This window comes from Antennarius striatus, chromosome 7 (genome assembly GCF_040054535.1).
Source record: "Antennarius striatus isolate MH-2024 chromosome 7, ASM4005453v1, whole genome shotgun sequence".
In the NCBI taxonomy this organism is placed as follows: domain Eukaryota; kingdom Metazoa; phylum Chordata; class Actinopteri; order Lophiiformes; family Antennariidae; genus Antennarius; species Antennarius striatus.
This window is the reverse complement of record NC_090782.1, coordinates 1,733,625-1,749,351: the sequence shown is the minus strand read 5'-3', so window position 1 is coordinate 1,749,351 and position 15,727 is coordinate 1,733,625. Positions and strand designations below refer to the sequence as shown.

General features: G+C 47.4%; 2 protein-coding genes across 2 annotated transcripts in view; one reads left to right on the top strand and one right to left on the bottom strand.

The window, feature by feature from the left end:
* The window catches only part of LOC137598558 (inactive N-acetylated-alpha-linked acidic dipeptidase-like protein 2), a 428,247-nt gene that overhangs the window by 273,443 nt on the left and 139,077 nt on the right, over positions 1–15,727 (top strand). The window lies entirely within an intron of this gene.
* Positions 1,487–11,105, bottom strand: LOC137598560 (uncharacterized). Its single transcript, XM_068318836.1, has 2 exons — positions 10,897–11,105; positions 1,487–4,376 (listed from the first exon to the last, which is right to left on the bottom strand). Exon 2 carries the CDS (start codon positions 4,198–4,200, stop codon positions 2,242–2,244), a length of 1,959 nt encoding a protein of 652 aa, XP_068174937.1. The 5' UTR covers positions 4,201–4,376; positions 10,897–11,105; the 3' UTR covers positions 1,487–2,241.

Sequence of the window (15,727 nt, the reverse complement as noted above, 5' to 3'; positions counted from 1 at the left end):
GGATTGGATGTTTAAGTGGATGACGTCAAACCGCTGGTACAGGTTTTGAGTCATAAAATCAAATGGGTGTTTGTCCTCATCATCCTCACACCACTGTTTCCTGACCGAAGGTACAATAGACTGCGAAAACCTGGGGAGTAATTGAACCTCAGTTCTTGGTAAAGTGGAACATTTGATGGAAAAACATGATCATAATGAGGTTGGCCCTATACGACCAATTTGACAGGGGCATAAAACGCATTCTTTGAACCAGTAACTACAAGACAACAGTCAACATCAGCATCCACACACATCCCAAGTGGCTACTTTAGGACAACAATTCAAAAAACTTAATAATTGCAGTTCGTCCTTGTTCCTCAAAGTTAATGGGTTCCAGGAACCACACGCGATTAACAAATTCCAGGATAGCACGACAAACTATTTATCTTTTAATTTATGGTAATTTAAACGTTTCTGAACCCCCCCCCCCCCATACTGATATTAAACCACCTTCTATCTGTATTACCTTTAAAACAATCTGACAGACTGTTTAAAGCACTTTTGTGTCTCATGGAAGTCTGAGACTCACAGAACGTAGCGCACTTCTGGAAATCGTCAGCCAATAGAATGCGCGTACGGTATCATGTGACTGCCTACTAACAATCCGCCATGAGGTGAAGTTGCGAGCGTTGATGTGTGAATGTGCGAGAGATTACTGTATATCTCAGGACTATCCATCTATGAAGCAGGAAGTCCATCCGTTTGGAGGAACACTCTCCTCCCATCTGTGACATAAAACTATTTCCCCTCACAGATACGTTTGTCAGTGATTACTGTAATGACACATTGATCCAGGAATTCAACAAATCCATTCCATAACATTAATAAATTAAAGTAGAGCAGTGGAGTAATTATCCACTTCAGGTAAAAGGTTATGATGACAAATTATTTCAAAATTAATTTCATTAATTTTCTGATAAGACACATGTTCTTTTTCTTGATGATGACATAAGATGCTGACACTCTGATCACAGAAAATTATGTTATTGAAATTTGTTTTTTATTAAATGTGAATAATTGGGAGTAAATTGAGCTAGTGTTTGGTAGTTGGTGTGAGAGAAGAGGATGCAGAAGACAGGGTTAGATGGAGGCAATTGATTCACTTTGGCGATTCCTGAAGGGACAAGCCGATAGGAAAAGATTTAGAACAATCAATAAATCTGTTCATTGGACAAAATCTTTATTAAATTTAAATATTGATGACAATCACAATCAATTACTGTAAAATCAGACAAACAGCTTTTCCGTTCACATTGCAAGAAGTAGAAGATTTTTTTTTTACACTTTAATCACATTCAAACATTTTACAATTTTTCATTAGATGAAACTTCAAGAAGAAGAAGAAGAAGGAGAAGCAGAAGATATACTTTATTGTTTGTTGGGTCTAAATCTCGAACATTCACTTAAAAACTGTTCTAAGCTAGACCAGGGTCATCAGACAAAGGCACCCAGAGAGGTTTTTAAGTTTTACCAGCTGCAGCAGGGAGAGACACAGAAGAGATGCACTTGACTTGGTGCAATTCAAAGTAGACTCTGACTCTGTCCCACCCGGCTGCTTTCTTTTATTAAAAAATGGATAGAGCAGGGTTAGATAAAGACGCGCGCAGGCGTCGTAACAGTTTAGATCACACACAAGGTCGAGAACAATAAGACGTTTTTCTACATGTTGGGAGTTAACTTGTGGTTATCTATGTTGGAACATTCTAATCGTCATCAAGGTTGTAGCTGTCTGCAGTAGGTGATTAACTGGAACAGGATGTGTTTGTTAGTACATTCGGGTGCAGCACTTCTAAATGTAGATTATGATATTTTAGAAACACACATATACTTCATCTAAGTTTTAGCTTATCTTACATTTCCCTCCTGTTGTGGGTTTCTAAACATCAAACACAACTTGTCTCGAAAGCTTTTCATCGTGTCATCATGGGAGAAACGTCACAAACAGGTGGTCAACCCAGGGAGGGGCGAAAAACCCTAAGCAATTCGGAATGGGAACATGGAAAAATGCACAGTTAGGGAAAATTCCCCTCCTACCCTCCGCACGGAGCGGCAGTCTCATGACCTGGATGACCTGTGGGAAAAAGGGTGAGCCTGACCGAAGGCGCCACAATCGCTTAAGTTGCGACGGGTGCTTGGTGGTGGCTATACCACGTAGCAGGGGACCAGGCGGGTGCCTGCTCCCCCGACGAGGGAGAAAGTTCTTTAGATAGAGGATAGTTCCTCGTCAATGTCAGAGTCAATGTCCTCAATTTTGACAAGGTTGTAAGCATGGAGGTGGGCAACGAACACCTGGCTCATCATGCGTTTTGACATGGGGATCACACAACATGAGCAAAAGGCACATGTTAGGAGGAAGAGGGCGACGACGGCGACAAAGGGGAAGATGATTTTTACCAGCACCTGGGACCATGTGCCAGTGAAGAGCCAATCGAGCCAGCCAGCTTGGGGGTGAGGGTCCGCGGACATGGCGCGGCGAAGATTCGTCATAGTACGCATAGCATCGATGATGGTGGAGTTCTCGTCTGGGATGTAGGTACAACAGGATTCACCGATCATTGCACAGACACCACCTTGGGGGGCGAGACTAAGATCGAGGGCCATCCTGTTTTGGAGAGCCATGAGGCGTAGAGCAGTAAGTTCTTTGTTCTGGGCATCATTGATGGTGATAGAGGCATTAATAAAACTTTGGAGGCGATAGTCGATGGTCTCAAGGCGCAACATGTTTTTTCCTACCCCAATGTTTGGAAAAAGGGCTAGGAGGACTTTTTGTCCTGTTGTCCAATGTTTGTTTTCCGAGGGGACATCGGATCCCCAGATGGGATCATGAGGTTTGAAATCCACATATCGGCTTCTTCTGGTGGGCAGGTCCTCAAGAGTCAGAAGGTAGGTGTGGTCGGATACGCGAACTGGCGCACAGATAGCAGATGAATTTCGGGGCAGGGCCATATATACTCTCCAACCGCAAAGCCACCAAATCTCATCCAGGGCAATGGTGTGAGTGGTAGAGGGAATGGAACGGATTGTTTTGCAGTGACTTGGAATAATGGAGCCTTTCAGATTAGCTCCAGTGATGTTGACACACAATTGAAAGCAGGTGCCATTGATACCAGTGCAATGGTCTAGGTCATTGTGGTTGAGAGTGGCTCTAAGACCTAGGGGCGTAGCATTGGTCAAACGTGGCAGTGGGGTATACCGAGGTGCGTTTGGGTCCGTGGGGGTGAGTCCCAGGGTCTGGTTCAGGATGCTGAGAGAGTGGGTTTCGCTGAGTGGGGATGCGTAGAGGTGTGGTTGGGACACAGCGTGGGGGAGGATGGAGCAAACATAGCAACCAGACTTATTGGCTTTATGGGCTGTAAGGTTGGCGTACTTCCACCAAAGGTTGGCGTGGAATGGAGAAGGATGATCGGGGTCGTTCTCATCGTCGTGTATAGTCCATGTAGACCCAAAGTGGCTGGGGTCGTCGTGTGGTACCGGCGGGATGACGGCTGGGGCGATGAGTCTTTTAGCTGCTGGGAGAGCAGGGTTGCCTCCGACTACGGAGGGAATGGTTTTAGGTGATAAGACACAGACGCGAATGTTGAATTCTGGGTCCGGGCCATCTGTTGCTGGGCACAGGCTGAATCTGACGCATCCTGGGGTGGTGGGCACAACTGTTATTACTACGTGGGTGTCGTTTTTTGACATCTTGGGGAAGAGCTGACGGTAGGCTTTGGCAGTTTTCGATACTGCCCATTGGTACTGATCGCCGGAGTGTGTTGGCCAATATGTGTAGAGGAAGACTTGACTCCATGGTTCCTCATAAGGCTCTCCTTGGTTGGAGTCATAGTGGACCACTTGAGGATTCCTTGGTGCTCCAGCATACCAGTAGAAGTCGTAGTATTTGATTCCGTTGCGTCGTTGTTTATTGGCTTGTTTCCTCCAGGAGTTGCAACGGTAGCAGTAGGTGGTGAGTCCTTCCAAGGGGATGGTGATCGATGCCTTGGTTCCATTGAGGGGTAGGCAGTATGTGTAAGGTTGAACACCTCTATCATAGCTGGTGGTGGTTGGGCATTCTGTTGCTTTGGACTCGTCTCCCCAGATTTTTGCTTGGATGTTCTGCTGGTTAGTTGGGGTGGCTATCAGGAGTCCAATGGTTGTTACCAGGAGTTGCTGGACCTTCATTGTAATTCTTGGACCTTCTTGCAATGGGACTGGTGTATCCACGTGTCTCGTTCAGCAATCTTGACAGCCGTGGGGGTGGTGATCAATACTCTGTAGGGCCCATTCCACTTAGGACTTGACCAGTTTTTTCTCTTGATCACCTTAAGCAAGATCAGGTCCCCAGGTCTCAGCAGCGTCTGTGTGGGCGACAGAGATAAAGAGGAAGGGGGCAGATCATTTGCTCTTTGGATTTCTTTTTTTTCAAAGAGTTTGCACAGCCATTCTGTCAGGGGATCGAGCTGGCCTATTTGTTCTTGTACCGTTTGACCTTCCCACAGTGGGAGGTTGAATGGTCGGCCGTGTACCGCTTCGAATGGTGTCAGACCTGTGCTTGTGGGTGTGATGCGCATGTATGTTTTGACTAAGTCTAAACACTCTGGCCATGGCTTTTTGGTTTCTTCCATGGTTTTGCGGAGTCGCAATTTGACCGTACCGTTTGTTCTTTCAACTAGGCCTGCACTTTGCGGGTGATACGCACAGTGATGTTTTAGTTCGATGCCAAGGTGTTTACTTATGTTTTGGACAATTTCGTTGACGAAGTGTGTACCATTGTCGCTACGAATAACGCGTGGTATACCGTGTTCTGGGATGATGTGTTTGCATAAGGCTTTGGCAACTGTGAGTGCATCTGCATGTTTGGATGGGACTAGTTCGACCCATTTGGTTAGTGTATCAATCAACACTAGACAGTACTTGTAGTTTTGGACTGTGTTAAGCTCGATGAAGTCCATGTGGATGATTTCAAACGGGTAGGAGCCGACTGGATGTTGTCCTCGTTTTGGTCTAACGTTGCCTTGGCTGTTGTGGCGGCAGCATGTGATGCAGTTCCTACAAAAATTTTTGAAGAAGGTTTTTTGAAGAAGGTTTGGAGGCCTTGTGACATATGAAAGGCTTGTTCCACTATTGATATCATCCCTCCTGTTGAGACATGGCTCTTGCCATGACTCAGCACAGCAATCGTGTGGAACAAGCTGCGGGGAATGCATGGCTTCTTGTCAACATGGTAAAGGTCGTCGGTGACGGTAGCACCAGACAGCATCCATGAGGTCTTTTCTTTGTCCGGGGCAGCCGATTGCATGTCTTTAAGGACTTCAAGGGGGATCGATTCAGGAACACGCGATCTGGAGGCTTGATGAAGGTGCATGGAGACGGCGTGTTTGGCTGCAATCTTAGCGGCTGCATCAGCCTTGGCGTTGCCTAGGGAGACTGGGTCGGTGCCTGACGTATGGGCGGCACATTTGCAAACTGCTATGGTTCTGGGTAGGAGGACGGCCTCCAAAAGGTCTTGGAGGAGCGTGGCGTGCATGACGGGTCGGCCCGAGGAGGTCTTCATACCGCGTCTAGCCCATTGGGCGGCAAAAATGTGGAGTGTGGAGAATGCATATTGGCTGTCCGTATAGATTGTGACGTCATCTCCACGAAAAAGTTTGCATGCTTCTGTGAGGGCCGTTAATTCTGCAGCTTGGGCAGACCAATTGCCAGGCAGTTTACCAGACTTTAGAGTAGAGGTTTGTGTGACTACGGCATAGCCAGTGTGGTTCGTTCCATCAGGGGCTTTGGAGGAGGAGCCATCAACAAACACAATATGGCCAGTCGAAAGCGGTGTGTCCTGGAGGTCTTTTCGGGGCTTACAACAGACAGACGTGCGTTCTTGGCAGTCATGTGGGTCACCATCTTCGGCAGTAGGCAACAGTGTAGCGGGGTTCAGGGTGCCGCACCGTTTGATGGTTAAATGGGGCTGTGAGAGCAACGTAGCGGTTACGTTGAGATGTCGAGCTGGTGAGAGGAAGGACATTTTGGTTTGGGTGAGCAAAATATCGATTGCATGGTTAACAAGTAGGGTCAGAGGGTGGAACAGGACCAATTCGGCTGACATGGTGATAGCCATGGCGGCGGCACAGATGGCCTGAACACATGGGGGTAGCGCAGCGGCGACAGGGTCCATTTTCTTGGAGTAGTAGGCTATTGGCTTGAGCTTTTGGCCATGGGGTTGGAGGAGGACAGATGTCATGAAACCGCTTTTGCAATCAACCGTTTGGGTGAAGGGTTTTTTGTAGTTGGGCAGGGCCAGGACCCCGGAGTCTGTGATGACGTATTTGAGTGCTGAGAAGGCCTCTGCAGCTTCGGGGGTCCAATCCAGGCGGGCAGACAGGGGCAAATCTTCTGAGTATATGAGGTTTAGAAGTGGCTGTGTTTTCTCGGCGTAGGACGCAATCCATGCACGGCAGTAGTTTGTCAGGCCCAGGAATGCCATCATCTGTCTCTTTGTGGCAGGGCGAGGTGCTTGTAGAACAGCGTCTTTTCTTTCTGCGGTCAGTTGTCGACCTTCTCCAGAGATTCTGTGGCCCAAGAAGGTGACTTCTTGCTGGCACCATTGTATCTTGGCAAGTGAGGCTTTGTTTCCTGTGTTGGCCAGGTGCGTACACAAGGATGCAGCTTCGAGTTTATTTTCTTCTGGTGTAGGGCTGGCTATGAGGATGTCATCGACGTAGAGTAGGATTTGGGTGCTTTGGGCATGGCCATGGAGTGCGATACAGTTGTTGATTTCTTGAGAAAAGATGGTGGGACTTTCGGAGAAACCTTGAGGGAGTCTCGTATAAGTGTATTTCTTCCCATCAAAAGTGAACCCAAACCAACCCATGGCAGAGGGGTGGAGAGGAATGGAGAAAAATGCATTGGCTAGGTCAATGACTGTGAACCATCGTTGCTCCGGGCGGAGCTCATTCAGTAGAGTATGTGGATCTGGAACGCACGGGGCTCGTTGGACGATGGCTTTGTTGACTTCTCGGAGATCATGGACCAGGCGCCACGTAGTGGAGTCTGCCTTTCGAACTGGGAAGATGGGTGTGTTACACTCAGCTGTGGGGCACTCCACGAGGATTTTGGCAGCAATCATGGTAGCAATGACGGGACGGATGCCTTCCTTGGCATCGGGTTTTAAGGGGTATTGCTTCACTCTGGGTCTGTACGTTGTCTTTGGTTCGATTGTCACTTGGGAGGCTGTGGTCAACAGACCCACGTCGGCTTTGGAGGTGGACCAGAATTTCAGTGGAATCTGTGGAAAGTCGGAGGCTACATGAAGAGCTTGGACTGGTTGTCAGGCAGACAAGTGAGTCGTTGGAGAGGCCGTAGTAGTCCATCCGAGGGGGCGTTTCCACATAGTGCCGTAGTAGTGATGGTCCAAACGAAAAGTGGTTGGGTCAACTTGTTCCCAGTGACGCGTCTTTTCAGCTGCTGATGCGCGTTGGTTCAGCTGTTGCCATGACATCTCAGCAGAACGAGCTAAGGTTACATGCGGTGTTGCATCACTGGGCATCATGGCTGATACTTCCTCCTGGACAGTTGTGACTGCACAGGCCCAGTTTGGACCCCACAAAAGGTATTTGATGTGTAGTCTTGAGGGCCGTAGGCGGTGGAACCTCAATAGCCATTTGTGGTCCACTGGGTGGTGAGGGAAGAGGATGGTCACATGGAGGGGGAATTGCGTTTGGATGACTGTAGAATGGCATGGGACTGAAGATTTTGTCTGTGCGAGGAGGTCTAGGGTCACCGAAGAGGGCCCTGCTGTGGTTAGGTCCAAGGCATAGAAAGTGGTAGGCGTGGACGGACTTTCGAGGACCAATAGTGATGTGTTGTCCATTTTGGAGACTTTGAGCGTCGTTCCGTCAGCGAGAATACTGAGGTTGAGTGCTACAAGGAGGTCTCGGCCTAAAAGGTTGACTGGACAGTGTGGGCTCAGAACGAAGGTGGTCGTGACTTCCGTTCCATCTTCGTCAATGACTTTACATTTTTTGGACCAGGGATTGGGCGTTGGTTTTCCAGAGGCCCCTACCACGAGTATGCTCCGACCGGAGGGTTTCAGACCTGGAACGTCATCACGGATGAGTGACACCTCAGCTCCAGTGTCACAGACGAAGGTGACGGCTGTTTGCAGTGGGCCTACCAGAAGGGTTCTGGTGGCTTCAGTTGGAATTACTAGGGACGAGAAAATTGCCTGCAGGTCTAAGATCTGGAGGGGCACGTCTGGATCTGGTGCATCACTTCCTCCATCGTCTACACTGCGGTCCCGTGCTAGTCATTGTGAATGACTAGGGTTGAACGGGGGGTCTCGTCTTGAAGGGCCTCTGTATCCAGTTTTGGGAAGGGGGCAGTCCCGGGCAAAGTGACCTGCTTTGTTGCAGTTGTAGCAGATGTCGTCTTGAGTAGCCGTGCGGCGTGAGTAGCGTCTGTGGTCCTGGTTGGGACGGCCTCGTCCTCTGCTGCGACGGGCGTTTTGGTAGTAAATGCCAGTCGGCGCTGGGGGGTCGACCGTGGTGAGGGCGTCGACTCCTTCCAGGATAGTCATGAGTTTGGCTGTTGCGTCCGAAGCTTTGCGTTTTTGTTGCACCTCAGTGGCATGTGTTGCCCACTGGATGATTTCCTGAACTGTGGCAGTCCTCCAGGTAATGAGGTATTTCTGGATGAATCTTCGGATGGACTCTTGCATGCCATCCATGAGGTGACTCTTAAGTTGGCTTTGGTAAGCACCATTTGGGTTTTGGTCGTCTTGGAGGCCGCTATTGTTTCTGAAGACCTCTTCCAGGCGGGCTCTGTATTCTTCGACAGACTCAGAGAGTTGTTGGCGGCACTGGTGGATCTTGGAGTAGTCTGGGACTTTTCTGAAGGTTTGTTCCACTCTGTGGAGGACTGCTGCTGTCCTTCCGGCTAGGTCGTTTGAGTCGTGTGGGAGGGGGGCGCCATCGGTTCCGTTCGGGTTGAAGGAGCCTCGTACTCTGCTCCAGCGATGTCCTAGAGCCATTCTAAGGGCGCTTTCCATTTCTCTGCCGTTGAGGTGGTAGCTAAGAGCCAAGCTGCGGAAGTTAATTGTCCATTCTGTGGGGTTATTTTCGACGTCTCCAAGGCCCTTGCAAGCTTCGGTGCATTCCTGCTGAGTCCATGGGCGGTGTACCAGGATGGTTGGTGGCTGGCCATCCGGCTGGCCTGTGTAGGCCGGATTTGCAACGGCGAACATGGGGTATTGGGTGACGGCCCCAGTTGTTTGGGCTGGGCTATCGGGCCATGAGAGGGGGCCGTAGGCTTTGGGGAGTGGTTGAAACTGTGGGCTGCCTGTGTATGCTGGAGGGCTGCTGGTGGCGAATGGGTTGTTCATTTGTTGAGGTGAGTTTTGCACGCCCTCTTGTGGCAGCTCAGGATACAAGCGTTCTTGCTGTCTGCGAGCATGACGGGTGAGGGAGGGTGAGCTATCATCTGGTAGGCGTGGGTTGGCATTTCTTTTGAGGCGGTTCTTTTGGGTCCGCCCCTCGAGGGTGCTCTGAGGATCTTCCTGTTTTTCGTCAGACTTGCTTTGGCTTTCGTGGCGATCAATTGCTTCAGTCGAGTGTTCGGATGGCTGTTTGGGCGTTGTCTCGTGGTCTGGGGAGATGCCCAGCGCAGCCATCGTGGCTGACTGTTTTGCCTTCTTTTTTTCGTCTTTCACTCGGATGGCGAGGACTCTTTTTGTGCTTTGTTCGAGCCAAAGTTTGGCCATTTTCAGCTCCTCATCTTTCACATTTGTTTTCTTTCCTTTCCTCAGTTTTTCCTTTCGCTCTTCTCGCAATCTTCGGACCAATTCTGTCATTTCCTCAGAGTTCTTCAAACATGGGTTGAATCCGTGTTTCTTGATCCATTTTTTCAGAAATTTACATGAGTCCGCATGACATTGTTGCATAAAGCGGACGTCAGGTTTGGTTGCAATGTCTTTTGCTTGGGTCTGTCCCATGGTGCAAATGTTTGTGTGTGCGTGTGTGTGTGTGAGGAATGAGGGCTTGTAGTGTCCTAAACTTCAAACTACAACCACGAATTAGAACAAACAAAACGGAAAAGAAAACTTCATTTAGTTTTAAATAAAATCAGAATATTTCAGAAATTTCATGCGACAGAAATGTTCTTTACATTAAATGTGAGTAATAATGTCTTACAATGAAAAGGATGATTGTGTGTGTCTGTGTGTGTGTGTGTGTGTGTGTGTGTGTGTGTGCGTGCGTGAACGGGCGACGCGCGCGAACGGAGCAAACGCTTGTCCACAGACACAATCTGCCACACAGCACAGAATGGATCCGCTGATCTGATGTTAGTTTATCATTCACTCTTAACTTTCACGTTTATAGCCAAGCAGTGGACACATCGAAGACAGACATGACATGAAACAATGAAACACTTTTGGGTTCGAACCGCTTTATAGTGCACTTTTCCTTCTCTGGGCTTTTTTAACGTATTTATTTTTTTTTTTTTGTGAAGGCTGGACCAACGTTTGATTCTTAAAATTTAGGGTTTCTTTATAGTCGACTCTGGTACGCAGAAACGTTGCACCGAAGACACACTGCGTCGGTCTTGACGGACTCTTAACGTTTTTCGCCGCGGAATCAGTTTGAAACACCGTGGGTCGGAACTCGACACACACTGCCGTGTATACAGGAAGATTCAGGTCCTAACTCAACTCAATAGGCACCCCTTTTCCAGCTCTCACGAGTTACTTTACGTGGGAGGGGGCCCGGTCAGTCGTCCCGGACAGACTGAACCTATTAGGAGATCTCTTGCTTATTTAAATTGGTATTATATGGTCCAGCCTTGCAACACAACAAAATTTCACTTGAATTCTTTTTATTTATCAGATTTTACCTTGTCCGATGTTGCCCTGGTTCACGGGGGACCCGTCACCGGAGCTTCTCCTCGGCGCAGGAAGTCAAGTTAGGCCTTTTTCGGAGCGACGAACGTAGTGTGATGGAATGTGGTTTGGTTCGATGGCCTTCGCGTTCCCGCGTCGATTTGAAGTCCAGGTCTTGGGTCCCGGGTTTCGGCACCAGAGAAATGTTGGGTCTAAATCTCGAACATTCACTTAAAAACTGTTCTAAGCTAGACCAGGGTCATCAGACAAAGGCACCCAGAGAGGTTTTTAAGTTTTACCAGCTGCAGCAGGGAGAGACACAGAAGAGATGCACTTGACTTGGTGCAATTCAAAGTAGACTCTGACTCTGTCCCACCCGGCTGCTTTCTTTTATTAAAAAATGGATAGAGCAGGGTTAGATAAAGACGCGCGCAGGCGTCGTAACAGTTTAGATCACACACAAGGTCGAGAACAATAAGACGTTTTTCTACATGTTGGGAGTTAACTTGTGGTTATCTATGTTGGAACATTCTAATCGTCATCAAGGTTGTAGCTGTCTGCAGTAGGTGATTAACTGGAACAGGATGTGTTTGTTAGTACATTCGGGTGCAGCACTTCTAAATGTAGATTATGATATTTTAGAAACACACATATACTTCATCTAAGTTTTAGCTTATCTTACATTGTTCCACTCAGGGAAATTACATTTGTCACTCAGGTGTACATTGGAAACAAGGAAGGAAACAAACAAGGATCTGCATTAATTATATGCTTTTTTAAAGATGAGATATTTCTTCCTGTGGTGAAATGAATTTAAATACAATCCCAATAAAAGATCAAAAAATCTGCGATGAGTTAAAGTTGTGTGTGTTAACGCGTGAATGTGTGAGGGCCTACTGTAATTCTAACGAAGAAATACAGTAAATGTCCATGTTGGGATTGATAATTCTCCTCCATTCCTCATCGAGGAATGGAGGAGAAGTGTACTGGTGCCCATTTTTAAGAACAAGGGAGATGCGCAGAGTTGTGGCAACTACAGAGGAATAAAGCTGATGAGCCATACAATGAAGTTATGGGAGAGAGTAGTGGAAGCTAGACTAAGGGCAGAAGTGAACATTTGTGAGCAGCAGTATGGTTTCTAGCCAAAAAAGAGTACTACAGATGCAGTATTTGCTTTGAGGATGTTGATAGAGAAGTACAGAGAAGGCCAGAGGGAGCTGCATTGTGTTTTTGTAGATCTGGAGAAAGCTGATGACAGGGTGTCCAGAGAGGAACTGTGGTATTGTATGAGGAAGTCTGGAGTGGCAGAGAAGTATGTTAGAGTGGTGCAGGACATGTATGAGGACTGTAAGACAGTGGTGAGGTGTGTGTAGGTGTGACAGAGGAGTTCAAGGTGGAGGTGGGACTGCATCAGGGATCAGCTCTGAGCCCCTTCTTGTTGCTATGGTGATGGACAGGCTGACAGACGAGGTCAGACAGGAATCTCCATGGACTATGATGTTTCCAGATGACATTGTGATCTGTAGTGAGAGCAGGGAACAGGTGGAGGAGAAGCTAGAGAGGTGGAGGTTTGTCCTGGAAAGGAGAGGAATGAAGGTTAGCCGCAGTAAGACAGAGTACATGTGTGTGAATGAGAGGGACCCAAGTGGAAGAGTGAGGTTACAGGGAGAAGAGATCAAGAAGGTGGAGGATTTGAAGTACTTAGGGTCAACAGTCCAGAGCAATGGAGAGTGTGGAAAAGAGGTGAAGAAGCATGTACAGGCAGGATGGAACGGGTGGAGGAAAGTGTCAGGTGTGATGTGTGATAGAAGAGTTTCAGCTAAAATGAAAGGAAAGGTGTACAAAACTGTGGTGAGACCAGCGATGTTGTTTGGTCTAGAGACAGTGTCACTGAGGAAAAGACAGGAGACAGAGCTGGAGGTAGCAGAGATGAAGATGCTGAGGTTCTCTCTGGGAGTGACCAGGAAGGATAGGATCAGGAATGAGTACATCAGAGGGACAGCACATGTTAGAGGTTCTGGAGATAAAGTCAGAGAGGCCAGACTGAGATGGTTTGGACATGTCCAGAGGAGAGATAGTGAATATATTGGTAGAAGGATGCTGAGTTCTGAACTGCCAGGCAGGAGGCCTAGAGGAAGACCAAAGAAGAGGTTTATGGATGTAGTGAAAGAGGACATGAAGGTAGTTGGTGTGAGAGAAGAGGATGAGAAGACAGGGTTAGATGGAGGACACTGATTGGCTGTGGAGACCCTGAAGGGAAAAACTGAAAGGAAAAGAAGACGTTGGGATTGATGAAGATCAAACTCCTGGTCCAACATTAAATGTCTGACTGTTTTTTCTACCAACCTCAGTGTGTTTTGGTTAAGAATGTATGTTTATGTTTTCTGTTAACTTACGTGATTCTGCAATATCAGGTTTCCTTTTTAACATCTAAAGTTATGTTAGCTAGGAGGTGTTCCCCTACCAGTGTTCACAGTGGTTTGCAAGAAGGTCCCAGGTTGGATTCCCAGGTTCCCTAGTCTATGGGGGTTCTCTTTGGGTTCTTCCTCCCACCTCCAGAAACATGCAGCGTGGGTGAATTGGTCTCCCCAAATTGACTGTAGGTGTTAGTGTTTGTTCGTCTGTCATGTGGCCCTGCGATGTGATGGCGACATATCCAGCGTGTACCCCACGCTGATGATGAGATGATTATGGTCGTCTCATCTCCAAGAGGACGGACGTAAACGTGTCTACTGAACAGCCAAGCAATGGAGCAGAAGCACAAAAAAAAAACTTTTTGGCACACAGGGACCCTTCGAGGCCCAATAACATTTTTCGTGTTAATAAAATAAGGAGATGAAGATGCATGAATTCCTGAGAGTACCACTACAGTAGCCAAAAGACCGAGCAGGAGCCCCCCCTCAGTGCTTTATTTACCTCGCCGTCTCATTTCGTCATCATCATTACTTCACCTCGCCGTAGCAAATCGCCCATTCGGCGGCGGCTGTACCTCTGGCAGGCTGGTGGTCCATTCATCACTCCAGGCACACATCCCCACCCCCCCATCCCGATATTTAGAAACAGGTCTAAGCGTGTTGTTAATCATATTTGTGGGACAGCCATAATACTTGTAACTTATCATACTTTGCTGGGACCTGTCCTCCACATCGAGATGTTACTGCACTGATAGTTTTAGAATGGGTGCTAGGGAACCAATTAGAATACAGAAATGGTTCTTTTTTGTGGGATTTACAAAGGGAAGGGGGCAGCGGAGGGGGGGGGGGTGTTAGCTGGACAGAGAGACAGTAAGCTGAAGGAAAACAGGGACAGACAGAAGCAGGAACAGATACTTGAGCCTTAATTGGGTATTGTTCCAGAGAAATGGGTCTGTGGGGTCTCCAGCTGTAATGGGGGGGTGTTATGTCTGCCCCCCCCATTTGAAAAATGATCATCAGTGGACAGAACATTGTTAGACTGAGAAAGGACCGGAGTGGCAAATCCCCCGTCTGCCCTCTCTGCAAGAAATGGTCATGACTGAACTGCTGTTTCTTTATTCTGTGTGTGTGTGTGTGTGTGTGTGTGTGTGTGTGTGTGTGTGTGTGTGTGTGTGTGTGTGTGTGTGTGTTGAGGTTATGCTAGTGAATATGATGAATCAGAATCCAGCTACTGAACTCTGTGGACGTAGGTTCACTTGTTCACAAAGCGTCTTTAATCAGATTATAATCAGATTAGAACCAACTAGGGTATTTCCTGTTGAAGAAGTGACACCTAAAGCAAACTGAAATAGAACAAATTCTACGTGGTTCCTTAAGGTGCTGTTCTGAATGAAGGTTCCTGTTAAAGCGAGGATGTTGTTTAATCCCAACGCCCACTCCAGTGAGATTATTACCAGAGACATTGTGTGGTTTAATGTGTGTCTCAACACACAAGATTAAGAAACAGTGTCATCAGAAACCAAATCATTGTTTCAATGTTTATTATTTAAGTTTATCTGTTAGATATCAGAAAGAAGATGTCCATGCATGTTTGTTTTTTGTTTGTGGGAGTGGATGTTTTACTATTGAAGAGTCGATTACGTTTTGAAGCAGGCCCAGGATTGAATGTGGAGACCCAAATCCTTAGTTTATTCCAAAATAAAGTTCACAATCCAGAAAAAACTCTTCTGACAGGGAACAGACAGAATCTGTGTACAGTAGTGGAACAGAGAACATGGGTTCTAGAAAATAGGAATAAACTGTAACTCTGTTAGAGAATGGAGGGCTGAACACAATCTGTGTAGAGAGTAGACTAGAGAGGAGTAGAGAGTAGAGAAGAGTAGAGAAGAGTAGAGAGGAAAGAAGAGCAGGGAGTAGAGAAGAGTAGAGTAGAACTTTATTGATCCCTTAAGGAGGGACTACACACAGCACAGTGAGGACACAAAAACACGGAAAAAGCACACAGAAAGCACCAGCACATAGAAAGTAGTACCAACACCGAATAGAAAGAGTAATAAATAACCCAGTGTAGAGACTGTCTATCTATCTATCTATCTATGAATCTATCTATCGTATATATCTCCCTCCCTCTCTGTTTGTTTCTATATATAGACACCCACATGTAGCTGCGTCGCCCCTCAATCAGAGCGTCACATCAGAGTGTTTGAGACTGTGTGGTGAGGAACGAGTGCTGTCGTCACGTGTGGGGTGACATTAATCAGGCTCTACATTATGATGCATTTCCTCAGCAGCAGTTTGCAGCGCGCCTCTTTCCAGGACGGCGACATGCAGCATGACAGAAGGATTATTGTCAGTGATGCTGGTGGAGCGGAGGCAGGTGTGGTGATGTAGCCAGAGCCTGACGTTCATTTCTGCTTAATAAATGGGCCCT